The sequence below is a fragment of the Artemia franciscana genome, chromosome 17 (assembly GCF_032884065.1).
Source record: "Artemia franciscana chromosome 17, ASM3288406v1, whole genome shotgun sequence".
Classification (NCBI taxonomy): domain Eukaryota; kingdom Metazoa; phylum Arthropoda; class Branchiopoda; order Anostraca; family Artemiidae; genus Artemia; species Artemia franciscana.
Window position 1 is genome coordinate 42,839,601 of NC_088879.1, and position 24,599 is coordinate 42,864,199.

General features: G+C 35.1%; 1 protein-coding gene across 2 annotated transcripts in view; it reads left to right on the forward strand.

Moving 5' to 3' along the window:
- LOC136038269 (insulin-like peptide receptor) overlaps positions 1 to 24,599 on the forward strand; it is a 258,331-nt gene that overhangs the window by 73,372 nt on the left and 160,360 nt on the right. For both annotated transcript variants that reach the window (XM_065721386.1, XM_065721387.1), the window contains exon 3: positions 7,938 to 8,077. In XM_065721386.1, coding sequence (XP_065577458.1) covers positions 7,938 to 8,077 — 140 coding nt within the window. The remainder of the gene's footprint in view (positions 1 to 7,937; positions 8,078 to 24,599) is intronic.

Genomic DNA, 24,599 nt, shown 5'->3' on the forward strand with positions numbered 1-24,599 from the left:
CTCAAAGAAAAAGCTCAACATATTTTTCGTCGCATGTTTTAATTCACAAGCAGAAAAACTTAAAGAAAAAAAAATAAACAGATTTTCCTTCGCATGCTTTAATTCACAAGCAGAAAAACGTAAAGAAAAAAAAAACAACAGATTTTCCTTCACATATTTGATTTCGCTAGCAGAAAAACTAAGAAAAAAAATCAAAAGATTCTTCTTTACATTCACAAGCGGAAAAATTTTAAAGAAATAAAACAACAGTTTAACCAATAATAATATGCCAATTAAAGATGAACAGTTATCAGTTTTGAAATTTTTTTTTCTAAAAAGTTGTTTTACAAAGATGAAGAAAAGAGCCATGTAAAGGCTCTAGTAAAGAGCCATGATAGAACCTAACTCGAGCAGAAACGAAGTCAAATAACAATTTGAACTTAAAGGGAATGTTCTGGCTCCCCTCCTCCTCCCAGTTGACACCTCTGTCCCGGTGTATGTTTTTTTTGCAAGAAAACGACCCTTCGATCGATTCCCTTTTTCGGTCAATACCGGGTTTCAGAGGCAGATCTAGAGCAAAATCCTGGGGGAGGGCAATGCGACAAGAGTGCCAATAAGCAAGACTGGGGTTAATGTGACAAGGACGCCAATAATTGACCAAATTGACAAATTTGTTTAAAAAATAATGAAAAAGAGAAAAAAAAAACAAGGAATGAGGGCATCAGAAAAAATCTTGGGGCGGGATCTCCCCAGCCCCCTGAATCTGCCAGTGCTGGGTTTAACCCCTTTCCACCTTCAATTTTTTTTCTAACTTGTTAAGAGTAGCAAAAATGCATATGAACATATTTTTCATGCGTTTTGTAGTTTTTTGTATCCTTCCCGGAACAAATTCCTAGATACGCCTTTGCTCAGTAAGATTTTACCCTTTTTTATATTTTCTATAATTGGTTTTAAATTTTATTATATGGAATAAGCAAACAAGTAACTTAATTTTATTTGAAAATAAAATTTGTCTTATAAATAGTTTTTTTTTCTTAAAGTGGTCTAACGGAAATTAGTGAAACCTCTTACCGGACCGTGGCGGGAAAAGATTGGGAAACACTGGTCTATACAATCGCCTATATGCAGCCGGGACTTCCCCCTTAGCATATAGCTCGCCTTAGTGGTTAAATCTAAAATTGAAGTAATAACCGAGTCTCAACTAATAATTCACGTCAAAAACTCGAATGGATAGAAACAACCCTTCTTTTAGAACGTAATATCGCAAGACTGAGCTAAAAATAGACCTGTCTGACAGATGAAGTTATTTATTAGGGCAGATGATGTAGCCACCTACTGGGAGGTGGCGTACATCCTTCAAACCTGCTTATTATCGGTAAAACGGGATTCCGTCAATTATTTATCCTAAAAAGGTTACGCATATTTTTTGTTGAACGCAGTGGCTTAAATGACAATATTCGTGTGAAAGTTACACTCAAATATTGTATTGATTAATATGACGCTAAGATATTACTGTTTCGGCAATTTTCGTGGGTAATGATACTGTTAAGAGACAAGCCTAAAATAACCTGTGTGCACTCTTAATTATTTTACCTAGGGATGGTGTAGGTGTTCCAAACGGATTTTGAGCCCGACCTAGGCATTTCTAAAATCCTGACGTCCTCCTCGTAATATTTAAATTTTGTTATTAAATTTTGCCTGGTACTTGTGTGTTATTCAGAACACACTCAATAAGTAAAGTTAGGTTCTTTCGTGAAACAAACTACGATGAAGGTACATTTTAATTAACCATTTGGTACTTGTTCACTATTCAATTGATTCAGTTCAAAACACACTCAAGAATTTTGCTGAGAAAATCCGGTTTCATAGCCACAAAGACAAAACTCAATTTAGTTTGCTACGCATAGTAATAGAAGATTGTGTCTGAACATGGATTATGAATTAAAGATTTTTAAGTTGTAATTTTACAGTTTTCCCAATAAAGAAAAACTGTTATTTTCATCATATTTTGTTTTATTTCGTTAGCTTTATCAAAAGCTTGGCCTATATATTTGCACATTAGGGGGGGGGGGAGTGCATTATATGAAACACCTAACTTAACCGAACCTAACTACCTCTATATATGAAATATTTGATTAAAATGTTTTATCAAAAGTTTGGGATATATATTTCCACATTAGGGGGGGGGGGTGCTTTATATCAAATACCTAACCTAACCTACTCTATATATATAAAATATTTAATTAAAATGCACCTGCATCGTAGTTTGTTTCACGAAAGAACTTAACTTCACTTATTGAGTGTGTTCTGAATAATACACAAGTACCTTTTGCCTGTGTTCACCTAAAGGAAGCTTTAAAAGGCACTTAACTTGGTATCTTTGAAAAATATTGTCTGAATACAACACGTTTTATACAATATATGACGTCATTACGACACTTATGTATGTTTTTTACTATTTAAATGTATATGAATCGTCAACGAATAAAATTTATGTTAATAATTTAGTTACGTCTAGGTCAGGGTTTTCTCAAGTCAAGTTATGGAATTCGCTAAATGCAAATATTAAAATTAGTGTTTTAAAGGAATTTAAAAAGCTGTTGAAGAATGAATTGTTTCCTAATTATGATTTAATTATTAATTTAATAGGATGCATAGATGATAGATTAAAGCGGTATTAAATAATTAAATTTAGCGTTTTATTTTGATTGATGTGTGTTAAGGAAGGAGCTGAGTGTTGTGTTAAGTTAGTGGTGGCAAGGTACATGATGTTGTAGTTGTATTTTATTTTTAAACTCCTTCTGAGGTTAATGTTAATTTTCTTGTGGATTTGTTTGGTTATCCCTCTTCAATGTCACGCTGTGGCATTTGGAGGGGATGTGTTTATTCTATTTTTGGTTAATTATTGGTATTTAATTAGATATTAATTTAGCGCTAGAGGGGGCCTAGTTGCCCCCCAGTTTTTTGGTCATTTAAAAATGGCACTAGAACTTTTAATTTCCATTCGAATGAGCCCTCTCGCGACACTCCAGGACCACTGGGTCGATACTATCACCTTTGGGGGAAAAGGTAATAAATAAACACACATCCGTGATCTTTCTTCGTGAATCTTTCTTCGTGAGCTTGAAACCTCAACAGTATGGTTCTCTGATACGCTGATTCTGATGGTGTGATTTTTATTGAGAATCTATGCCTTTTAGGGAGTGTGCCCCATTTTTTGAAAATGAGGCAGACTTTCTCAGGCTCGTAACTTCTGGTGGGTAAGACTAAACTTGATGAAAATTATGCATTTAAAATAAACATAAAAATTCGATTCTTTTTGTGTATCTATCTACTAGTATCAAAATTCCGTTTTTTAGAGTTTCTGCTACTATTGAGCCGGGTCGCTCCTTACTTTCAGTTCGTTACTTCAAACTATTTAATAATCAGTCAAAGGGTGTATGTCCTGCCCATGACCCACCAAAATAATACCACGCCGCACCGGTGGGAAACCCCTCGTTGGGAATCACGGGACTAGAGGATCCTGAAATGGCCCCTTAGAAGTATTTTTAGGACAAAATTAGTGTCGTCTTGCCGCCAAAAACTTAGGGCTGATGTGCCACTGGTGCCACTTAGGTTCTCCCCCCAGAGTTGTGTATTTTGGATATCCTTTTTAAAGGAATCAACAAACGGGTTTTCAGGGATGACGTCTTTCGGAACACTTTTTTTTTAACATTTTTTTCGGCCAAAGTGTGGTCCGGCGTCTTAAAAATCTGTTCTTCAAGGTTTATGCTCCCTCTGAAACGAGTAATTTTGTGACGAGCCTATAGCTGTAAATTGCAGCGAAGGGGCAATATACTTATGTTGCTGGATTTATTAGGGTCAGATCTATCTATTTACTAAGCTAAAATTATGGTGTTTGCGTAGACTTTTTCATGGAGAATGATCCAAAATTTCTTAAGAAATAGAGAATTTTTCTTTTTTCAATGATTTTCAACCAACTTTTAAGAAAATTCAAGAAAATTTTACAAATATAATTCAGTGGATGGATAGAACTCAATCTCAAGTAGGCCACCAAATCGTACTAATTGAACAACCTAACGGCTATAGGCCTAATCATTTTCTAATTTGAAATTTCATTTTTACTAAAATAAAGCAGAGGGCGAGTTAATAAAGGAAATAATTGATATACTATTAATTAATTAATACAGTAAATTAAACATAATGAAATAATAATAATTAAATAATTTAAATGATATATTAAAAATTAATAAATATGGTATAATTTTGTTAGTAATGGAATTTTTGTTAAAATTGTCCTGAAAATTCGGTGGGAGATAGGGGGAGCGGTGTGCTGATCAATATTTTTCCTCGGGCATATAAAAAGCCAGAACCCCCACTTAAAACCTTAAGTCCCCAGTGCGGTGTGACTCCTCATGTATGGCACTCTTTTGCTCCTTCCTTTCACTTATCCTTACAAGTACCGGTGGATCCTGAAAAGAACCTAGCAGCGAAAACGTGCTATTTATTGGCTATCCTCCCTTGTATTTTCTTTCTTTTGTGAATCTTGGTCGCAGAATCTTGAGCGAGGGCTCAATTCATCATCAATTAAAACTGACAAGTCCACGTCAAAATAGATGGGAGTGTAACCTAGTGTGCCCTTCACGGTAAATTGTTCGGTGTTGTATGTGTAGTGTACCCCCCCCCCCCAATTGGTTAGTCTTAAGTATGCTTATTGTTGGAGGCAAGGCGACGTAGGAAAAATGAAAATAAACAATTTTGATACGTTTTCCATTTTTTTTGCCCCCCCCCCGTTCGACTAAAATCCTGGATAAGCTCTTGGTCGGAGGCCAAGATAGAAGGGACGCTTGTTAATGTGCGTCACTTAATCTTCACTTTCAGTTAATGAAATACTATAAGATCCCTGATTCGCTAAAATTTGAATTAAACAGGGAGAAACATTCTTCTGTGTATTTACACGGAATATTTTATTGGGGTTTTTATTGAGGCAGGATAAGCGAATCAAACTTCCTTTACAACTAGCGAAAAAGAAAGCCGAGGACCTTCAGTGTTTCTTGAAAGGGGATTTCCCTTCTGTTAAAAGATCAGACAATGTGCGAAAGTAACTAATCATAGACAGCGACTCCAACGGACAAATTTGACATAGTTTTGCCGTAATTTTCTACTTAGATAATTTAGCTTCGGTTTCCGCTCCAGGGCCCGACGTTACATCAGATAATTATTGGTTTGCCATTTTTTTATTTCATTTTTCCGTGTTCGTCTGGAATTTCGAATTGTGGCTTTGCGAAACATTTTGCGTAATAGTGCTATTTAGTTATACAGAAAAAAAGTCTATTTTTGTAAAAACCAGTAAACATTGTATTTTGAATTATACTAAATAAAGTTGGTGCTAAGCATTATTTGAAAAGAAATTGGTAGTAATTTGAACGTAATTGCTCATAGCTCTAATAAGTTGACTGACAATTTCTTATAATTTTGCACAGCTTTTTTTGTCTCTAGTTTGGGATTTTAAAAGATGGTTTTTGGAAAATATTCCATTTAATGATAATATTTTGGAAATCAATTTTTACATCAGCAAAAATAGTGTGAAGTTTTTAAGGCATCCGCAATAAACTAAGGTGCTAATTATAGTACAAAAAAGAATAGTCATTTAAACAAAAAATTGTGATAATTATGTGGCGACTTTTAACAATTAAATTGAGATTTTATACTTTTTTATGTAAATTTTCTTATATTTTTTATCGGTAATGGCTAGTGTGTATTATTATCAAACAGTTCGTGGTAACGAACTGTAGTAAGGAGCGACCCGGCTCAATAGTAACCAAAACTCTAAAAAATTGAATTTTGATATCAATAGCTACATCAAAAGAATCGCATTTTAATGCTGATTTTAAATATATAAGTTTCATCAAGTTTAGTTTTACCCATCAAAAGTTACGAGCCTGAGAAAATTTGCCTTATTTAAGAAAATAGGGGGAAACACCCCCTAACAAGTCGTGGTATCTTAACAAAAATGACACCATCAGATTCAGCGTATCAGAGGACCCTACTGTAGAAGTTTCAAGCTCCTATCTACAAAAATGTGGAATTTTGTATTTTTTGCCAGAAGACAAATCACGGGTGCGTGTTTATTTGTTTTTTTTTTTGTTTTTTTTTGTTGTTTTTTTTTTCTTTTCCCCAGGGGTCATCGTATCGACCAAGTGGTCCTAGAATGTCGTAAGAGGACTCATTCTAACGGAAATGAAAAGTTCTAGTGCCCTTTTTAAGTGACCAAAAAAATTGGAGGGTATCTAGGCCCCCTCCCACGCTCATTTGTTTCCCAAAGTCAACGAATCAAAATTTTGAGATAGCCATTTTGTTCAGCATAGTCGAAAGCCATAATAACTATGTCTTTGGGGATGACTTACTCCCCCACAATCCCTGGGGGAGGGGCTGCAAGTTACAAACATTGACCAGTGTTTACATATAGTAATGGTTATTGGGAAAGTGTACAGACGTTTTCAGGGGGATTTTATTTTGTTTGGGGGTGGGGCTGAGGGGAGGGGGCTATGTTGGAGGATCTTTCCTTGGAGGAATCTGTCATGGGGGAAGAAAAATTCAATGAAAAGGGCGCAGGATTTTCTAGCATTACTATAAGAAAACAATGAACAATAAATATGAAAACGTTTTTTCAAATGAAAGGAAGGGGTAGCATTGAAACTTAAAACGAACAGAGATTATTGCGCATATGAGGGGTTCTAAAAATACTTTAGCATAAAGAGCGAGTTATTTAGGAGGAGATAAATACCTCGCTCTTTATGCTAAAGCATTTTTAGTAATTTCAACTATTTATCCTACGGCCTTTCTGATTCAGGGGTCATTCTTAAAGAATTGGGACAAAACTTACGATTTAGTGTAAAGAGCGAGGTATTAACGAGGGTACAAACCCCCTCGTATACATAATAAAAATATAAGATTATGAAAGTTTGTTACGTAAGTTAATTCTTAAGTTACGTATATTTTTTACTAATAAAAACATTCGTTAAAAATTAAAAGTTCTAGTTGCATTCTTAAGTAACCGAAAAATTGGAGGGCAACTAGACCTCCTTCTCCACCCCTTATTTCTCAAAATCGTCTGATCAAAACTAAGAGAAAGCCATTTAGCCAAAAAAAGAATTAATATACAAATTTCATTTTAATAATTTATGTGAGGAGAGCCAAAACCAAACATGCATTAATTCAAAAACGTTCAGAAATTAAATAAAAAAAAAACTAATTTTTTTAGCTGAAAGTAAGGAGCGACATTAAAACTTAAAACGAACAGAAATTACTCCGTATATGAAATGGGTTGTCCCCTCCGCAATCCCTCGCTCTTTACACTAAAGCTTGACTCTTTGCCACAATTCTATTTTTTAAAACAATTAAAAGCTTTAGCGTAAAGAGCGAGGGATTGCGGAGGGGACAATCCATTTCATATACGGAGTAATTTCTGTTCGTTATAAGTTTTAATGTCGCTCCTTACTTTCAGCTAAAAAAATTAGTTTTTTTTTATTTAATAGCATATTTAAGGTGAGCGCAGCCGACAGTTTTGGAGGGTCTGATGGATATATGGTGGGCGGAGGAGGCCTTGGGTACCAGAAAACTTGACACATACCTACAAAAATTTGTTGACTTATGTATTTTGGTACTTTTGTAGGAGTCGGACAAAAATCTACAAAATTTGTTTAGTTTTTACTCAGCATCAAGGTTTTAGAGGACAATTAACAAAAATGTCAAAATAATATTTTTATTTAAACATGTTTTTTGTCTTTTTGTAAAAGTGTCAACAAGTTTTAATTATTTATTTCAGTTTATTTATGTGTAAGTTATCAGGAGTGAACATTAAAAAATAATAATCGTAAATGTAAAAATATGTTTATATGTTTTTTAATATGTTATTTTTTACATTTTTTACTTCATTGCATGTTTTTATCTTTTAGTTTGTCAAAGTGTAGATATACGAAATACTCCAGAAGGTTTGAAGAACCTGACAGATTGCGAAGTAGTTGAGGGCTTTGTACAAATTTTACTAATTGAAAATGCCAATTCATCGGATTATGCAAACTATTCTTTCCCTAAGGCAAGTTCAGCATTTTTTTCTTTTTTCTTTTTAACTTGTAAATATCCCTTTTCTTCTTCTGATATCATAAACGCTCTACCCCTCAAGTTGCTCATTCATAGACGTATTATAGAACTTATTTTTGTTCATTAGTTTCTTTCAGCTTAGCGTGAGACAAGACAACTAGAAGTGACAAAATAGATGGAAAATATATAATTTGGGCTATATATTTGCACATTAGGGGTGGGGTGGGGGTAAAGTATTTGGACAGTGTCAAGTTCGAAAGCAATTTTTATTACATAATATGCAAAATAAATGCACCTAACACATTAGGCATGTTGACCCGCTTTATTTTACCACCCCTGTCCTCCCTAATGTGCAAATATATAGCTCAAATTTGTTTCTAAAGTATTATATTTTATTTTTCTGTGGTATATTTCATTAGAACTGAGCGCCAGAGAAGCATATAGAAGAAAATTAGGTAGGACGTATATCGTATTAGGTAGGGCGTTTATTGTACAAGTACTCTTCGTCTTTTTCTTCTGGTCAGAGCATTTTTTGTAAGGCCATGTTTTGTTTTGCTTTCTTTTAAATAAAAAAATTCTTGCTTTTTTCTTTAGATAAGAAAACTGAGCTCTGTGTTTTTTCCCGTTTTTTTCAACTCAGAAAATTTCTGTTAAATTGTGCAAATTCTCCTTCAAAAACGCTTTTAGCATCTGGCTTTTTGTCTTTTATGGCCATGACGAAAGCCAGGTTTTATGGATATACTTAAAATTGTGTCTGTTTGTCTAGTTACGTATACTCTTGGCCATGTAAAATCACTCAATGGTCAGATGCTCAGGTTTGGCGAGGGGTAAGGTAGTTTTCTGTTTTGGATGGGTTCAAGGCCATAGGAATGGTGCTAGAGGTTTTGAACCCCTAGTCATTTTTTTCATCTCTTTTAGAACATAGAGAGGGTTCCTTCGACAGAATCTTGGGAGTATCAGAGGACACTTATGGGATAGTAGCTTAAAACTCAAGACATTTTTAGACATAATATTCTATTTTCTTGGGAGAGGGTTCCTTGAAGACAATATTGGGGGTGTAACGCCTTCCTATTCATTGCTGTGCATGTCCTCCTGGTCTTTGCTCTATCTATATGGAAGTTTGATTTGGATTTTGCAGATAATTCGGGCGTCTCAGATAAAAATGTTAATGAAATTATGGAATTTTTCGAGTTTTGAGACTTAGGGTGGTGAGAATAGCTTCACTTTTATGGATAGCATTAGTACTGGATAGGTAGATTTGTGTTGTTTTAAATAACCGGTCTATAATAATGGTATTTTTTTGTGCGGACTTGCATGTATTGTATATGGCATAACATATACCGTATAGGATTCCGTATTGTGTGCCATGATACTGGCACGCCAGTATGATGTCTAAGACTAAATAAGTATAGGTCTTTTATACTTATTATAGTTATTTTATAATTATAGGTAATAATAATTATAGGTCTTATAATTAGCCTTTCAATGATCCTCATAATTTTAGAGCGATAATAATTCGGCCCGGTTCAGGCCAAAACTAATGTTTTATGGGCCAAAATATAAGAACTTGGCACTTTACCGTAGCATGTTCTCTTCTGTTTCTTAAAAAGTCTATCTTTAAATTTTCGTTTGAATGAACTCTCTTTCATTAATGTGCGGCAACTGGTTCGACGTGATCACCCTGGGGAAAAAATGATTAGTGATGTCTGACGGAAAATAACCCTTCTGGAAAATTAAGAGATTTTATGTTTTTTAGATGGTGGTTTTAGGTTTTTAGACATGTTTAATCTCATTGAATGATTTTCATCAAGATTGCACCCCTTTTTTGAGAGCTTTAAACCCTTTTTAGATTTGTTTGTTTTTTTTTCCCAGCGGTGATTGTATCTACCCAGGGGTCCTAGAATTTCGTGAGAGGACTCATTCGAACGGAAATTAAAAGTTCTAGTGCTCTAATTAGTGAAAATAAAAATTGAAGGGCAACTAGGCCCCCTCCCACGCTCTTTTTCCCCAAAGTCACCGGATAGGATTTTAAGATTATAGCCATTTTGTACAGCATAGTCGAAATATCTAATAATTATGTCTTTGATGACGACTAAATCCCCCGCAGTCCCAGGGGGAAGGGCTGCAAGTTATTAACTTTGCCCATTGTTACACATAGCCTACTATTGGTTATTGGAAGTATGCAGACATTTTAAGTGGGAGATTTTTTCTGGGGGTTGGGGGAAAGGATTACATGGGAGGATCTTTCCACGGAGGAATCTTTCATGGGGAAGAGTATTTCCATGAAAGGGACGCCCTATTTCTCATCATTATTTAAAAAATACTCGGAAATCAAATAAAAAAACAAGTTTTTTTCAACTGAAAGTAAGGAGTAATATTAAAACTTAAAACGAATAGAAATTATTACGTATATGATTTTGTTAAATAATGGCCCATATGGGCAATAATTTGTTCGTGTTATTTTCCAACCAATCTTAGCATTTAATTTTACCTTAAGCAGCCTCATAACTATAATTTTTATATGATAATAAATCAAAGATATTTTATGTCTTCGGCCTGTGGTTGTCATTTAATTAAAAAAGTTTTTTCCAACTGAAAGTAAGGAATAACGTTAAAACTTAAAACGAACACAAATTATGGCGTATATCTTTTAAAGATCTTTTCTTTCATGAATTTCAGTCATTTGAGAATTGTTCAGCTTTTTACTCTCATTTTCTTAAAGATAGCTTCGACCTCCTTGTGTTACTATGCCTTACAAATTTAGTTCCGCAAAAATCGCTAATTTAAGTTATGTGGGAAAATTATACCACGGAGAAATTTCTCAAGGGGTAAGGGATTTTCCATTGAGTGGGAGCTGGATTTCCCGACATTATTTAAAAACAATCAGCAATTAAATAAAAACAAATTTTTCAACTAAAAGTAAGAAGCAACATTAAAACTTAAAATCAACAGAAAATGTCGGGTATATGAGATTGGTTGCCTCTCCTCAATAGCTCGCTCTTACGCTAAAGTTTCTTTTTTATCTTTTAGAAGACGTTATTGTTCTAATTAAACAGCCTTTGTGATTCAGGAGTCATTCTTAAAAAACTGGAGCAAAAACCAAGCTTCGGTCATTATAAGGTTATTATTATTTAAAAAAGCAAAATTAGTATGCAAATTTCGTTTTCATTATTCATATTCGGTGAGCCAAATTCAAAACCCACATTAATTCAAAACCTGTATTAATTCCAAAAACGTTCAAAAATTAAATAAAAAAAGAGATTTTTTTTTTACTGAAAGTAAGAAGCAACATTAAAGCTTAAAATCAAAAGAAAATATTACGTATATGAGATTGGTTGCCTCTCCTCAATACCTCGCCCTTTCGCTGAAGTTTCTTTTCCAAACAGTTCTTGGTTACGAACTGTAGTAAGGAGTGACCCGGCTCAATAGTAAACGAAACTCTAAAAAACGGAATTTTGATACTAATAAATATATCAAAGAATTGGATTTTAATGCTGATTTTAGAATATATAAGTTTCATAAAATTTAGTCTTGCTCATAAAAACTTACGAACCTGAGTTGCCTTGTTTTGGAAAATAGGGGGAAACACCCCCCAAAAGTTATAGGATCTTGACGAAAATTACACCATCGCATTCAGCGTATCAGAGAACCTTGTGTAGAAGTTTCAAGCTCCTATCTACAAAAATGTGGAACTTGGTATTTTTTGCCAGAAGACCGATCACGGATGTATGTTTATTTGTTTGTTTGTTTGTTGTTGTTGTTTTTTCCAGGGGTGATCGTATCGACCAAGTGGTCCTAGAATGTCGCGAAAGGGCTCATTATAACGGAAATGAAAAGTCCTAGTGCCCTTTTTAAGTGACCAAAAAATTGGAGGGCACCTAGGCCTCCTCCCACGCTCATTTTTATCCCGAAGTCAACGGATCAAAATTTTGAGATAGCCATTTTGTTGGCTGGCTGTTCCTTCCTCAACGTCCCGCTCTTTACGCTAAAGTTATGTACTGTTTTATAAAGTAGAATTGAGAGAAAGAGTCAAACTTTAGCGTAAAGATCGGGGCTTTGAGGAGGGAACATCCCCTTTCATACACGGAGTAATTTCTGTTCGTTTTAAGTTTTAATACCACTCCTTACTTTCAGTTAATAAAACTTGTTTTATTATGTTTATTATAACTTTTAAAAAACGTTATTATCAAACAGTTCGTGGTAACGAACTGTAGTAAGGAGCGATCCGGCTCAATAGTAACCAAAACTCTAAAAAATTGAATTTTGATATCAATAGCTACATCAAAAGAATCGCATTTTAATGCTGATTTTAAATATATAAGTTTCAGCAAGTTTAGTCTTACCCATCAAAAGTTACGAGCCTGGGAAAATTTGCCTTATTTAGGAAAATAGGGGGAAACACCCCCTAAAAGTCGTAGGATCTTAACGAAAATGACACCATCAGATTCAGTGTATCAGAGAACCCTACTGTAGAAGTTTCAAGCTCCTATCTACAAAAATGTGGAATTTTGCATTTTTTACCAGAAGACAAATCACGGGTGCGTGTTTTTTTTTTTTTTTTTTTTTTTTTTTTTCCAGGGGTCATCGTATCGACCAAGTGGTCCTAGAATGTCGCAAGAGGGCTCATTCTAACGGAAATGAAAAGTTCTAGTGCCCTTTTTAAGTGACCAAAAAAATTGGAGGGCATCTAGGCCCCCTCCCACGCTCATTTTTTTCCCAAAGTCAACGGATCAAAATTTTGAGATAGCCATTTTGTTCAGCATAGTCGAAAATCATAATAACTATGTATTTGGGGGTGACTTACTCCCCCACAGTTCCTGGGGGAGGGGCTGCAAGTTACAAACTTCAACCAGTTTTTACATATAATAATGGTTATTGGGAAGTGTACAGACGTTTTCAGGGGGATTTTTTTGGTTTTGGGGGTAGGGTTGAGGGAGGGGGCTATGTGGGAGGATCTTTCCTTGGAGAAATATGCCATGGGGGAAAAAATTCAATGAAAAGGGCGCAGGACGAATCTGGTCACGTTAGAAAAAAACGTCAAATTCAGAGCTTAATATACAATGCTGGGTGTTCGGAGCCTCTCTATTATGGAGTATAATTTGAAAATAACACAACTATACGAGCGATAAAACATATATACCACAACCATAACTCAACTAACGAAAGAACTGCTAAGAGATAACACAACTATAAAGCGAAAACAGGTGAAAACTAACGGGAAAATAAACGAACTAAGAGGTGGAAGGGGCCCAGAGAAAAAACATAATCCTTTTTCAATTTTGAGCCTAACTTCCGCGAAGGAGTAATAATGTCAGAAGCCCAGAAATACCGAATTATTTTCTTTTCAAACAGTTCGTGGTAAAGAACTGTAGTAAGGGGCGACCCGGCTCAATAGTAAACGGAACTCTAAAAAACGGAATTTTGATGCTAAAAGATACATCAAAAGAATCGAATTTTTACGCTGATTCTAAATATATAAGTTCCAATTAATTTAGTCTTTGTCATCAAAAGTTACGAGCCTGAGAATATTTGCCCTATTTTGGAAAAAAGGGGGAAACATCCCCTAAAAGTCATAGAATCTTAACGAAAATCACACTATCGCATTCGGCATATCAGAGAACTCTATAGCAAAAATTTCAAGCTCCTATCTAAAAAAATGTGGAATTTCATATTTTTTGCCAGAAGACAAATCACGGGTGCGTGTTTATTTGTTTGTTTGTTGTTGTTTTTTTCTTTTCCCCAGGGGTCATCGTATCGACCAGGTGGTCTTAGAGTGTCGCAAGAGGGCTCATTCTTACGGAAATGAAAAGTTCTAGTGCCCTTTTAAGTGATAAAAAAATTGGAGGGCAAATAGGCCCCCTCCCAGGCTAATTTTTTTCCAAAAGTCAACAGATTAAAATTTTAAGATAGCCATTTTGTTCCGCATAGTCGAAAACCATAATAACTATGTCTTTGGGAATGACTTACTCCCCCACAATTCCTGGGGGAGGGGCTGCAAGTTACAAACTTTGACCAGTGTTTACATATAGTAATGGTTATTGGGAAGTGTACAGACGTTTTAGCCAAAAAAAAAATTAATATACTAATTTCATTTCAATAATTGATGTGCGGAGAGCCAAAATCAAACATGCATTAATTCAAAAACGTTCAGAAATTAAATAAAAAAAGCTAGTTTTTTTAACTGAAAGTAAGGAGCGACATTAAAACTTAAAACGAACAGAAATTACTCCGTATATGAAATGGGTTGTCCCCTCCGCAGTCCCACGCTCTTTACGCTAAAGTTTGACTCTTTGCCACAATTCTACTTTTTAAAACAATTAAAAACTTTAGCGTAAAGAGCGTGGGACTGCGGAGGGGACAACCCCTTCCATACACGGAGTAATTTCTGTTCGTTTTAAGTTTTAATATCACTCCTTACTTTCAGTTAAAAAAACTTGTTTTATTATGTTTATTATAACTTTTAAAAAACGTTATTATTCTAATTAAAGAGCCTTTGTGATTCAGGAGTCATTCTTAAACATCTGGAACACAAATCAAACTTAGGTTATTGTAAGGTTATTATTAGTTAAAAAAAAGTAAAATTAGTATGCACATTTCGTTTTATTTATTCATGTTCGGTGAGCCAAATTCAAAACCTGCATTAATTCAAAAACGTTCAGAAATTAAATAAAAAAACATTTTTTTTACCGAAAGTTTAGAACGACATTAAACATTAAAACGAACAGAAATTATTCCATATATGAAAGGGGCTGTCCCCTCTTAAACCCCCGTTCTTTATGCTAAAGTTTTTTGTTGTTTTGTATAGTATAGTTGTGAGAAAGAGTCGAACTTTAGCGTAAAGAGCGGGCTGTTGAGGAGGGGACAGTCCCTTTCATTTGCGGAATAATTTACGCAGGTATATGCACAGAACAGGTGGCCTGAGGTGGGGGTCCTCCCCTCAAGATATATTAAATTTTAATGTATTCTAGATATATTCAAAATGTAAATATATTCTATTTTCAAATTATTTCTTACGTTTACACCATAATTTGCATGTTTTGGATACTTTTTAGAATCCCCCTAACTCTGAAACTAATTTATGAGTGATTGAGTCATGTTTATATTTTGGAGGCCCCCTTCATAAGCAGTACACATTTTACAATCCACTTGCGTATACCCGTCTTGTTCTTTATAGCACCTTTTCCCAAAAGTCTCTTCTTTTTATTTAGTCTACATGTGTCTTTAGACTATAGTTTCGGCAGATGTTGACATATTAAATAGCATTTTCTCTCAAAAGAATTCGACAGTAATTCACAAAGCTATTATTGCTGATCTAAAAATGTCTACTCTTTTGAAAAATTAATCATTAACTCTTCTTTTCCTGTGGGTTATATATTATCTTTAATCAACACCAGATAGTGTATCAGATGTGATAATCTCTGCTACTATTAAATTGCTATAAATAGACTTGGTTTCTACTGGTAATGCAGTTTTGTAAGTTGAAAATAAATGTCTCAGTTGTAATTAGTTTTTTCAAGTGCGACGTAATATCATATAGTTATTAATTAAGTCTATTTTACTATATGTATATATATATATATATATATATATATATATATATATATATATATATATATATATATATATATATATATATATATATATATATATATATATATATATATATGATTCCCATGTAACTCAATCACCGTTCAACTTAACCCTCATTCAGCTCAACCCCCATGGAAATTATCCCTTATTCAACGCAACCCCCGTGTCATTCAACCCTCACTTAAATCAGCCCTATTTAGCTCATCTTTCACTCAATTCAACTTCCATTTCAACTCAATTCAATTCAGCCACTGTGTCAGATTAGGTTAGTTGAATGAGGATTGAGTTAAATAGGGTTCAGTAAGCAGGGTTAGGTCTAATGGGGGGGGGGGGTAAGTTGAACAATGCTTCAGGTTAAAGGGTACAGTTAAACGTAAGCGGGGATTGAGATATAGACACACCATGTATATATATATATATATATATATATATATATATATATATATATATATATATATATATATATATATATAGAAAGAGACTATAATTCCTTTAATATTCTCATGGAGTAATAAGGAGGGGGATTATATGTTTATGGCCCTCAGGTTTAATTGGTTTTTTCCAATGTTGAGGAGTATTTGAGATTAATAAAGGATTTGGCACAAAAAGTGGATATGAAATACTGAAACGAAAATGTCCGTATCGAAAACAGTAGCCTGCTTGAAAACATTCAAATATCGAAAGAACCAACATAAAATTATGCAAATATCATTTAGTTACCTTCAGTTTCAAAAACTGCCTTTTCTGAAAATTTGAGGCGTATTTGATAGGTTCTACTCCACTAACTTTAACTAGCCAAATGGTTTAAAGTTTTAATCATATGCTGTATTTTTTTTATGCATGGTGTACAAACGAAACTATGCATGTAATTTTTCACCTTTTTTGCGGCAACTAAATTTAGTGGCACGATTTTTGGATAAATAAGAGTTACAAACTAAACTGTGCCTAAATTCTACCACCTTTTGATGCCAAATAAATTTGATGGCAAAATTTTGGATTAACAAGATATAAAAACTAAACTGTATAAAATTTTCCTCCTTTTAGCGGCAACTAAAATTACTGGCAAAATTTTTGGATAAACAATTTATACAAACTAAACCACACATTAAATTTGTCACCTTTTGATGGCAATTAAATTTGGCGGAATTTTTTTTTATAAACATGGTTTAGCCTACAAACTAAACTATGCATACAATTTTTAATTTTTTTGCGGCAGCTAAATTTAGTGGCCAATTTTTGGATAAATAAGATTTACAAACTAAACTGTGCCTAAATTCTGCCACCTTTTGATGCCAAATAAATTTGATGGCAAAAATTTTGGATTAACAAGATATAAAAACTAAACTGCATAAAATGTTCCTCCTTTTAGCGGCAAATAAAATTACTGGCAAAATTTTTGGATAAACAATTTATACAAACTAAACCACACATTAAATTTGCCACCTTTTGATGGCAATTAAATTTGGCGGAATTTTTTTTTTATAAACATGTTTTACAAAATAAACTATGCATAAAATGTGCCACCTTTTGTTGGCAAATAAATTTGGTGGCAAAAATTTTGGATAAACAAGGCATACAAACTAAACTCTTAAACATTGATTCCAACAGATTGAATGTCGGAAGCGAAAATCCAATGTATCTAGAAATCTAGCTGTTGCCCAATGCTGCTACGATTTTGATTGCTATTTCTACTCATTGGCAATTAAAATTTTTTATAGAAACAGGGGAGTGCAGACAACAAACCTGCAGACAATTTTTATTTCTTTTCTCTCATTTATAAAACAATCCACGTACAAGCATTAATTGCAAAAAAAACGCACTGGATGTAAAAAAAATTGCCAATCTCTGCCAAATATATTTTTTGAGCAGACCGACTTGCAATTAATTTTTTTTTATGTTTTGTCTTTTATGTAAAACATCCTACATACAGTGAGCTGAGCCAAAAAAAAATATCTCAGAAATAGTGCAAAACCGCTTTAGCCGAAAAAATCTTTTAATATTTCATTAAATAAAAAACGTCTTTCTACTGAAAGTAAGGAGTAAAACTCAAAACGAGTTGAAATTATTCCTTATATGAGGGGGCCTGTCCCCTCTTCATTCGCTTTATCGTTAACACTAAAAAAATTTAGTACAATTTTTTAGTACAATTAAAAATTTTTTAGTACAATTTTAGTACAATTTTTTAGTAAGTAAAAAGCTTCACAGCAATCGTTAAGGCATTGGGACAAAAAAGTCAAACTTTAGCGTAAAGACAGAGGGATTGAAGAGGGGATTACCCCCTCAAATATGGAGTAATCTGTGTTCGTTTTAAGTTTTAATGTCGCTCCTTACTTTCATTTAAAAATATTGTTTTTTAATATTCAATTTCTGGTCGTTTTTTTTTTCAAGTCAGGCCGGAAGAGCCCCTCGTCTAAAATTACCCTTAGAAAACCCCTCTCCGTAGAAAATTTCCCCTAAAAACATTTCTGTATACTTCCCAATAACAAATACTATGTATAAAGAGGACACATTTCTTAACTGATAGCCCTTTCCAAAGGAGCTGGGGTGGGGGAGAGGGTCAGGTCATCCCCAGAGGCAAAGTTTTTGAATCTTTCCAACTATGCTGAGCAAAGTAGTTATCTCCAAATTTTGATCGGATTTTTGGGGTGAAGTGGGGCTATTTGTCCTCAAGTCCTTTTGATCCCTTAACAAAGGCACTAGAAATTTTTAACATCCGTTTGAATGAGCCGTCAACCGATCTTCTATGACCATTGGTTCGACGCGATCTATCCTTTAAAAAAGATTAACACAAGTCTGTGATCTTTCTTCTGGCAAAATGTACATCATTCCATATTTTGTAGATAGAAGCTTGAAACCTCTACTGTAGTATTATCTGATATGGTGAGTCTGATGATGATTTTCATTAAGATCACTTGACTTTATAGGTATTTTTCACCTTTTTCAAAAATCAGACAAATTTTTTTTAGGCTCGTTGCTTTTGATGGGTAGCATTGAAAATAGCGGATTTTATATTTTGCGAGTCTACAAAAAATACCAATTCTTTTGATGTTTTAATGCTACAAAAAATTCCTTTTTGCTCCCAAAAAAGCTGCTTGTGGTCAATACAGCTACGCACGCTCCTCCATCCAAACCTATTCAGAGCATCCCTCTTTACCCCCTCTGAAGAATTTCCAATTTCCCTTCAGTCCTTCCTTATGACGTCCTCCCGCCCTATCCGAAGACGACCTGCACCTCGGTGGGTCCTGTATGCTTTCCCGAAAAGGACGATCTTTGGCGATTTTTCATCCTTCATTCGCAGAGCATGTCCTAACCATCTCACCCTTTTTGTTATCATAGCCCCAGAAGGAGGGATAGAACCTCATTTTTTGTCCGTCTAGCTGTCCGAAATACGGTCAATCAATCAAGACCCAAAATAATCCATGGACAATTCCTCTGGGAAATATCTAATAAACCCATTTCTGTCTTTTGAAGTGTCCACGTTATAGAACCATACTTGAACACCGTCTTCCCTGTAACTTCCAATATTCTAATTTTGGTTCGCAAACTTAACTTCCTGTTCATCCTAACATTTTTCAGCTGTGAGAAAACACCTTGGATGTTGGTCATTCTACTTTTAACATTTTCAAGGCATCCAACTTCTTTATTATTAAAACTGTCCAAGTATCTGCTTGATCGATCCAGCGTTATGATCCATCTTGCCCAAGTAAGGGAAGCTATCTACTTGATCCATCCAGCTATATACCTTCCTATTCTTCCTAACATTTTTTCAATTGTGAGAAAACACCCTGGACGTTGGTTATTCTACTTTTAATATTTTCGCGGCATCCAACTTCTTTATTAATAATAGTGCCCAAATAAGTGAAGCTATCTACTTGATCCATCTTGCCCAAGTAAGTGAAGCTCCAAGTAAGTGAAGCTATCTACTTGATCCATCATGCCCAAGTAAGTGAAGCTATCTACCTGATCCATCTTGCCCAAGTAGATGAAGCTCCAAGTAAGTGAAGCTATCTACTTGATTCATCTCCCCTAAGTAAGTGAAGCTATCTACTTGATCCATCTTGCCCAAGTAGATGAAGCTCCAAGTAAGTGAAGCTATCTACTTGGTTCATCTCCCCCAAGTAAGTGAAGCTATCTACTTGATCCATCCTGCCCAAGTAGATTAAGCTCCAAGTAAGTGAAGCCGTCTACTTGATCCATCTTCTCCTTACCCAGCGTAACTTCTTCACCTTCATTTATTGCCAGTCTATGCGACTTAGTCTTCTCAACATTAATTTTCAAGTTTATTATTGCGCCCTGAGCTCTTTGAAACTCCTAAATATCATTCAGTTTGCCAATATTTTCTTCTAGGATGCTGAAATTTAAATCCAGGTGAGTTTTACCCATATGATTCTATGCTCCCATAGCCTTTGCCGTGTTACTAAGGCCAAAGTTCACCAAAATGTCCATAAAAAAGGAATAGAACACTACCCTACTTAACTCCTGATTCAATAAGAAGCTAGATACTAGCTTCTTTTCCTATCCTAACCTCAGCCTTACTTAATCTTGTACTTTGCACTAATCACTTTAATGCATTCGTCTGTTATACAATGCAAGGATAGGACAAGGGGCGTAGTTTGCTATGGGTCAGGGGGGGAATGCCCCTCCTAGACTTCAGATTTCCTCTCAGACCCCAGTTTAGCCCGCTCACCCAGCTGAAATTTAGTTTCTTAAAAAAAAAAAATTGTCAGGACTAAGATAAGCTCGCATAATTCAAACACCCTAAGAACCGGGTCAGTTTTCTTTAGTATATCTTTACCTTTATGGTTCTACACAGTTTTCACTGTCATTTTTACTCTTCTGGGAAAATTGGCTCTTACTCAGTCCCCTCCCCAGGAATCTGACGAAATTACGCCTTGGGATAGGGCCTTTGCAAAGCTCTTCTATTGGCTTAATCAAACGCTTGCTCATAATCTATAAAGCTAAGAACTAAAGGGGTCTGATGACTCCGACACTTCCTAAAAATTTAAGCCAGTAAAAAGATCAAAAAGTTGAGTCACAAGATTTTTAGAAGATATACCCCTGATTCTCTGCGATTCTACCTATCCATATGTTATAAATAGCTCTTCTTTTTTGAAGTTATTTGATATTTTCTTTAAAGTTTCACAAATGTATTGGCTTGTAGTATGTTTTTTGACCTTTTTATGCTTTTTTAATAGTTCCGTGTCTTACCGTCAAGGCCGTATCCAGGGGGATGTAAGGGGTATAAGCCCTCCGAAATGTTTTTCTGACTCTTAAAAACAGAAATGGATATAAACAATTTTTATGCGTTTTTAGTTTTGTTGTGTAGCCCCGCCACCCTCCCCCCCCTCCAAAAAAAATTCTGGTTTAAGACACCCTCCGAAAAAAATCCTGAATACGGTCCTGCTTACCGTATCTACTCTGTAAGACACTAAGTAACTTTTTACGAACTCTTGGAGACAAATAAACACATGAATGCACTTTATTCAAGAGAGTGAGTAGTTCCTCAATGATCATTGTATTGCATAAATTTTTTAAGGTTATTGCAAACATTGTTACTATTTTAATGTTTATCTATAGCTACGATATGCAAATGTAGATATCCATTTGGACTTTGATTAGGGAAAAACATTTTTTTATAGCTTAAAAATGCGGTTTGCATTAAAGTATTCTTCAGTTTTTTAATTTATTGCTCGTGAAATGAGCTTAGTTAGATCAGCCGCGTTAAGTCAAAACGAGGTATGTTGTCTAACATAAACTTTAGAGGAGAATGGAAAAGCCGGAAAATATGTTCCTTTTTTACTGTATTTTATACGCAGTTTTAGCAATACTATCGCTAAATTTGTCTCTTTTTTCTCTGGATTTTCCGGGTCCCTCAGAAGCTGCCTAAAAGAAAATTAGGTTCTCCCAAATCTTTGCCAAAATTAGGTATTTTTAAGATTTATATTTCGTGTTATATTTTCCGTATATATAGTATATTTACGAATATTAGTTTTTGGAAGGTTTCGAAAAATACAATTTTGCTTTAGGGCAACTTGGGTAAACCCCGAAGTATTCAGGGATAGTGGAAGCAATGGCTGTTAGTAGTTCGACAACTTAAGTGCACTTTGAGATAAACACGGGGAGGTCCCTACTTTGATAAATCACGTTCACCAGGATCTTGTTGATAAATTTTCTTCTATCCAATAAATAAAAAGGGTTCCATCGCAATTGAACCACCGTACAACTGAACCACCGCACAACTAAACCCTCATGTAACTGAACTCTCGTGCAACGCAACCATCGTACTTACACTGTAACCACTGAACCACCGTGCAATTGAACCACCGTACAACTGAACCACCGTGCAATTGAACCACCGTACAACTGAACCACCGTGCAATTGAACCACCGTGCAATTGAACCACCGTACAACTGAACCCTCATGTAACTCAACACACGTGCAACTCAACCATCGTACTTACACTGTAACCACTGAACCACTGTAACTGAACCACCGTGCAATTGAACCACCGTACAACTGAACCACCGTGCAATTGAACCACCGTATAACTGAACCACCGTGCAATTGAACCACCGTGCAATTGAACCACCGTACAACTGAACCACCGTGCAACTAAACCCTCATGTAAATCAACACTCGTGCAACTCAACCATCGTACTTACATTGGGTAAAACACAAGTTAGAATCGTAACAGGTTCAACCTTGTTGGAATTATTTGCTTTTTAAAGTCGTGATATAAGCTACTGTCAAAATGAATAATGAAAAAGCTCTGTTTTATTGTCACAAAAACAAAGAAAATTAGCACATCACAAACTCTAAAAGCCAAATTTATTTCTCCTTTTTTATGTCTGTTAATAGGGGGGGGTGCCCTTCACCCTGTCACCGTCTACAGGTTTATGCGTTTACCCCCTTCCCCCTCCTTCTTCCATGGAAAAAAACCCTCCCCTAGAAAATACCCCCTCACGGAAAATATGGTTCTGCAAATTCTAATATTTTATTTGAGTTCTATTCTTTTTAAGTTCAGTTGAGAAGTGCTAAGGAATGTGGAAAAGAGGAATTTATGTATAAGTCTAGCCCCCCTCCGTGCAAAAATATTCATCTCCTGTAAAATTCTCCTGAAACCTCTCCTTTCCCTCCCTCGTCAGAAAACTCCCACACAAAAAATGTCCGTACGTATAAACCTGAGGGTATAAAGTTTAAACTTTCAGGGCATATTGAAGGAACGTTGAAAAAAAAGAGGCTGGAGTGCAATAAGTCCCCTTCCCATTTTTAGCTCAATCTCCTCAAAGAAATCTGATCAAAAATCGTTATGTAGATTCACAAAGGTCAAATATTTTCAACACATATGTTTATTACTTAACGTCTAGAAAGGTCTAATTCATCTGAAAAAAGAGAAATAAATCAACTTCAATGGATCGAATCTTCCTTTATTTGCAAAAACAAAACAAATCTTTTTCTTATGAATGACCTTGACAAGCGTTTATATCATGACTTAAGAAACAAACAATCAAACAGTTCGTGGTACCGAACTGTAAGTAAGGACAACCCGGCTCAATAGTAACCGAAACTCTTAAAAGCGGAATTTTAATATCAATAGATACACGAAAAGAATTTGATTTTTATGCTGATTTCAAATGTATAAGTTCCATCAAGTTTAGTCTTACCCATCAAAGGTTACGAGAGCATTAGCCTAATTTTCGAAAACGGGGGAACACCCTTAAAACTCATAGAATCTTAACGAAAATCATACCATCATATTAAGCGTATCAGAGAACCCTACTGTAGATGTTTCAAGTTCCTATCTGCTAAAATGTAGAATTTTGTATTTTTTCCCAGAAGAAAGATCACGGATGCGTGTTTATTTGTCGTTTTTTTCCCGGGGTGATCGTATCGATCAAGTGTTCCTAGAGCATCGGGAGGGTACTCATTCGACTGGATATTAAAATGTCTAGTATCCTTTATAAGCGACCAAAATTGGAAGGTAATTAGGCCCACTCCCACGCTCATTCTTTCCCAAAGTCACCAGATCAAAATTTTAAGATAGCCATTTTGTTCAGCGTAGCCGATAAATCTCATGACTATGTCTTTGAGGATGACTTAACCCCCACAGTCCCCAGGGAAGGGCTGCAAGTTTTGAACTTCGCCCATGGTTTACCTATGGTATTGGTTATTGGTAAGTATACAAACGTTTTCACTGGAGATTTTTTCTGGTGGGGAGTGGGGGGTAGGGAGGTGGTTACGTGGGAGGATCTTTTCCTGGGGGAAAGAAATTTTGCATGAAGCGGAGCCGGATTTCCCAGCATTTAAAAACGATCAGAAATTAAAATAAAAGAAAAAGTTTTTCCAACAGAAAGTAAGGAGCAACATTAAAACTTACAACGAACAAAAATTTATTGTGTATGTGAGGGGGTTCGTCCCCTCGTCAAACCTCGCTCTTTACGCTAAAGATTTTTATTACTTTCAAAAGATCTATTTATTCTAATTAAACGACCTTTGGGATTTAGGAGTCTTTCTCAAAGAATTGGAACAAATTCGAACAATAGCGTAAAGATCAAGGTATTGACGAAGGGGTGAACCCCCTCATATACGCAATAATTTCTGTTCGTTTTAAGTTTTAAAGTTCCTCCTTACTTTCAGCTGAAAAAACTTGGTTTTTTTTATCCAACATGTTTTTTTCCAACGTGGTTGAACATATTAAAAATTCTAGCTTGTGTTTTACCCAATGATATTGCCTCACATTTGTAGAATACTGAAAAACTGAGTTCAGTGGTTCAGTTGCACGGTGGTTCAGTTGCACGGCGGTTCAGTCGCACGGGGGTTTAGTTGAACGGTGGTTTAGTTCCTTGTGGAAGGTAAAGTTATTTGTATTGTTTGTTGCTCTTGGTGACTTTGGGCCTCTCGGCTAAATTCTGGTATTAATTAATAT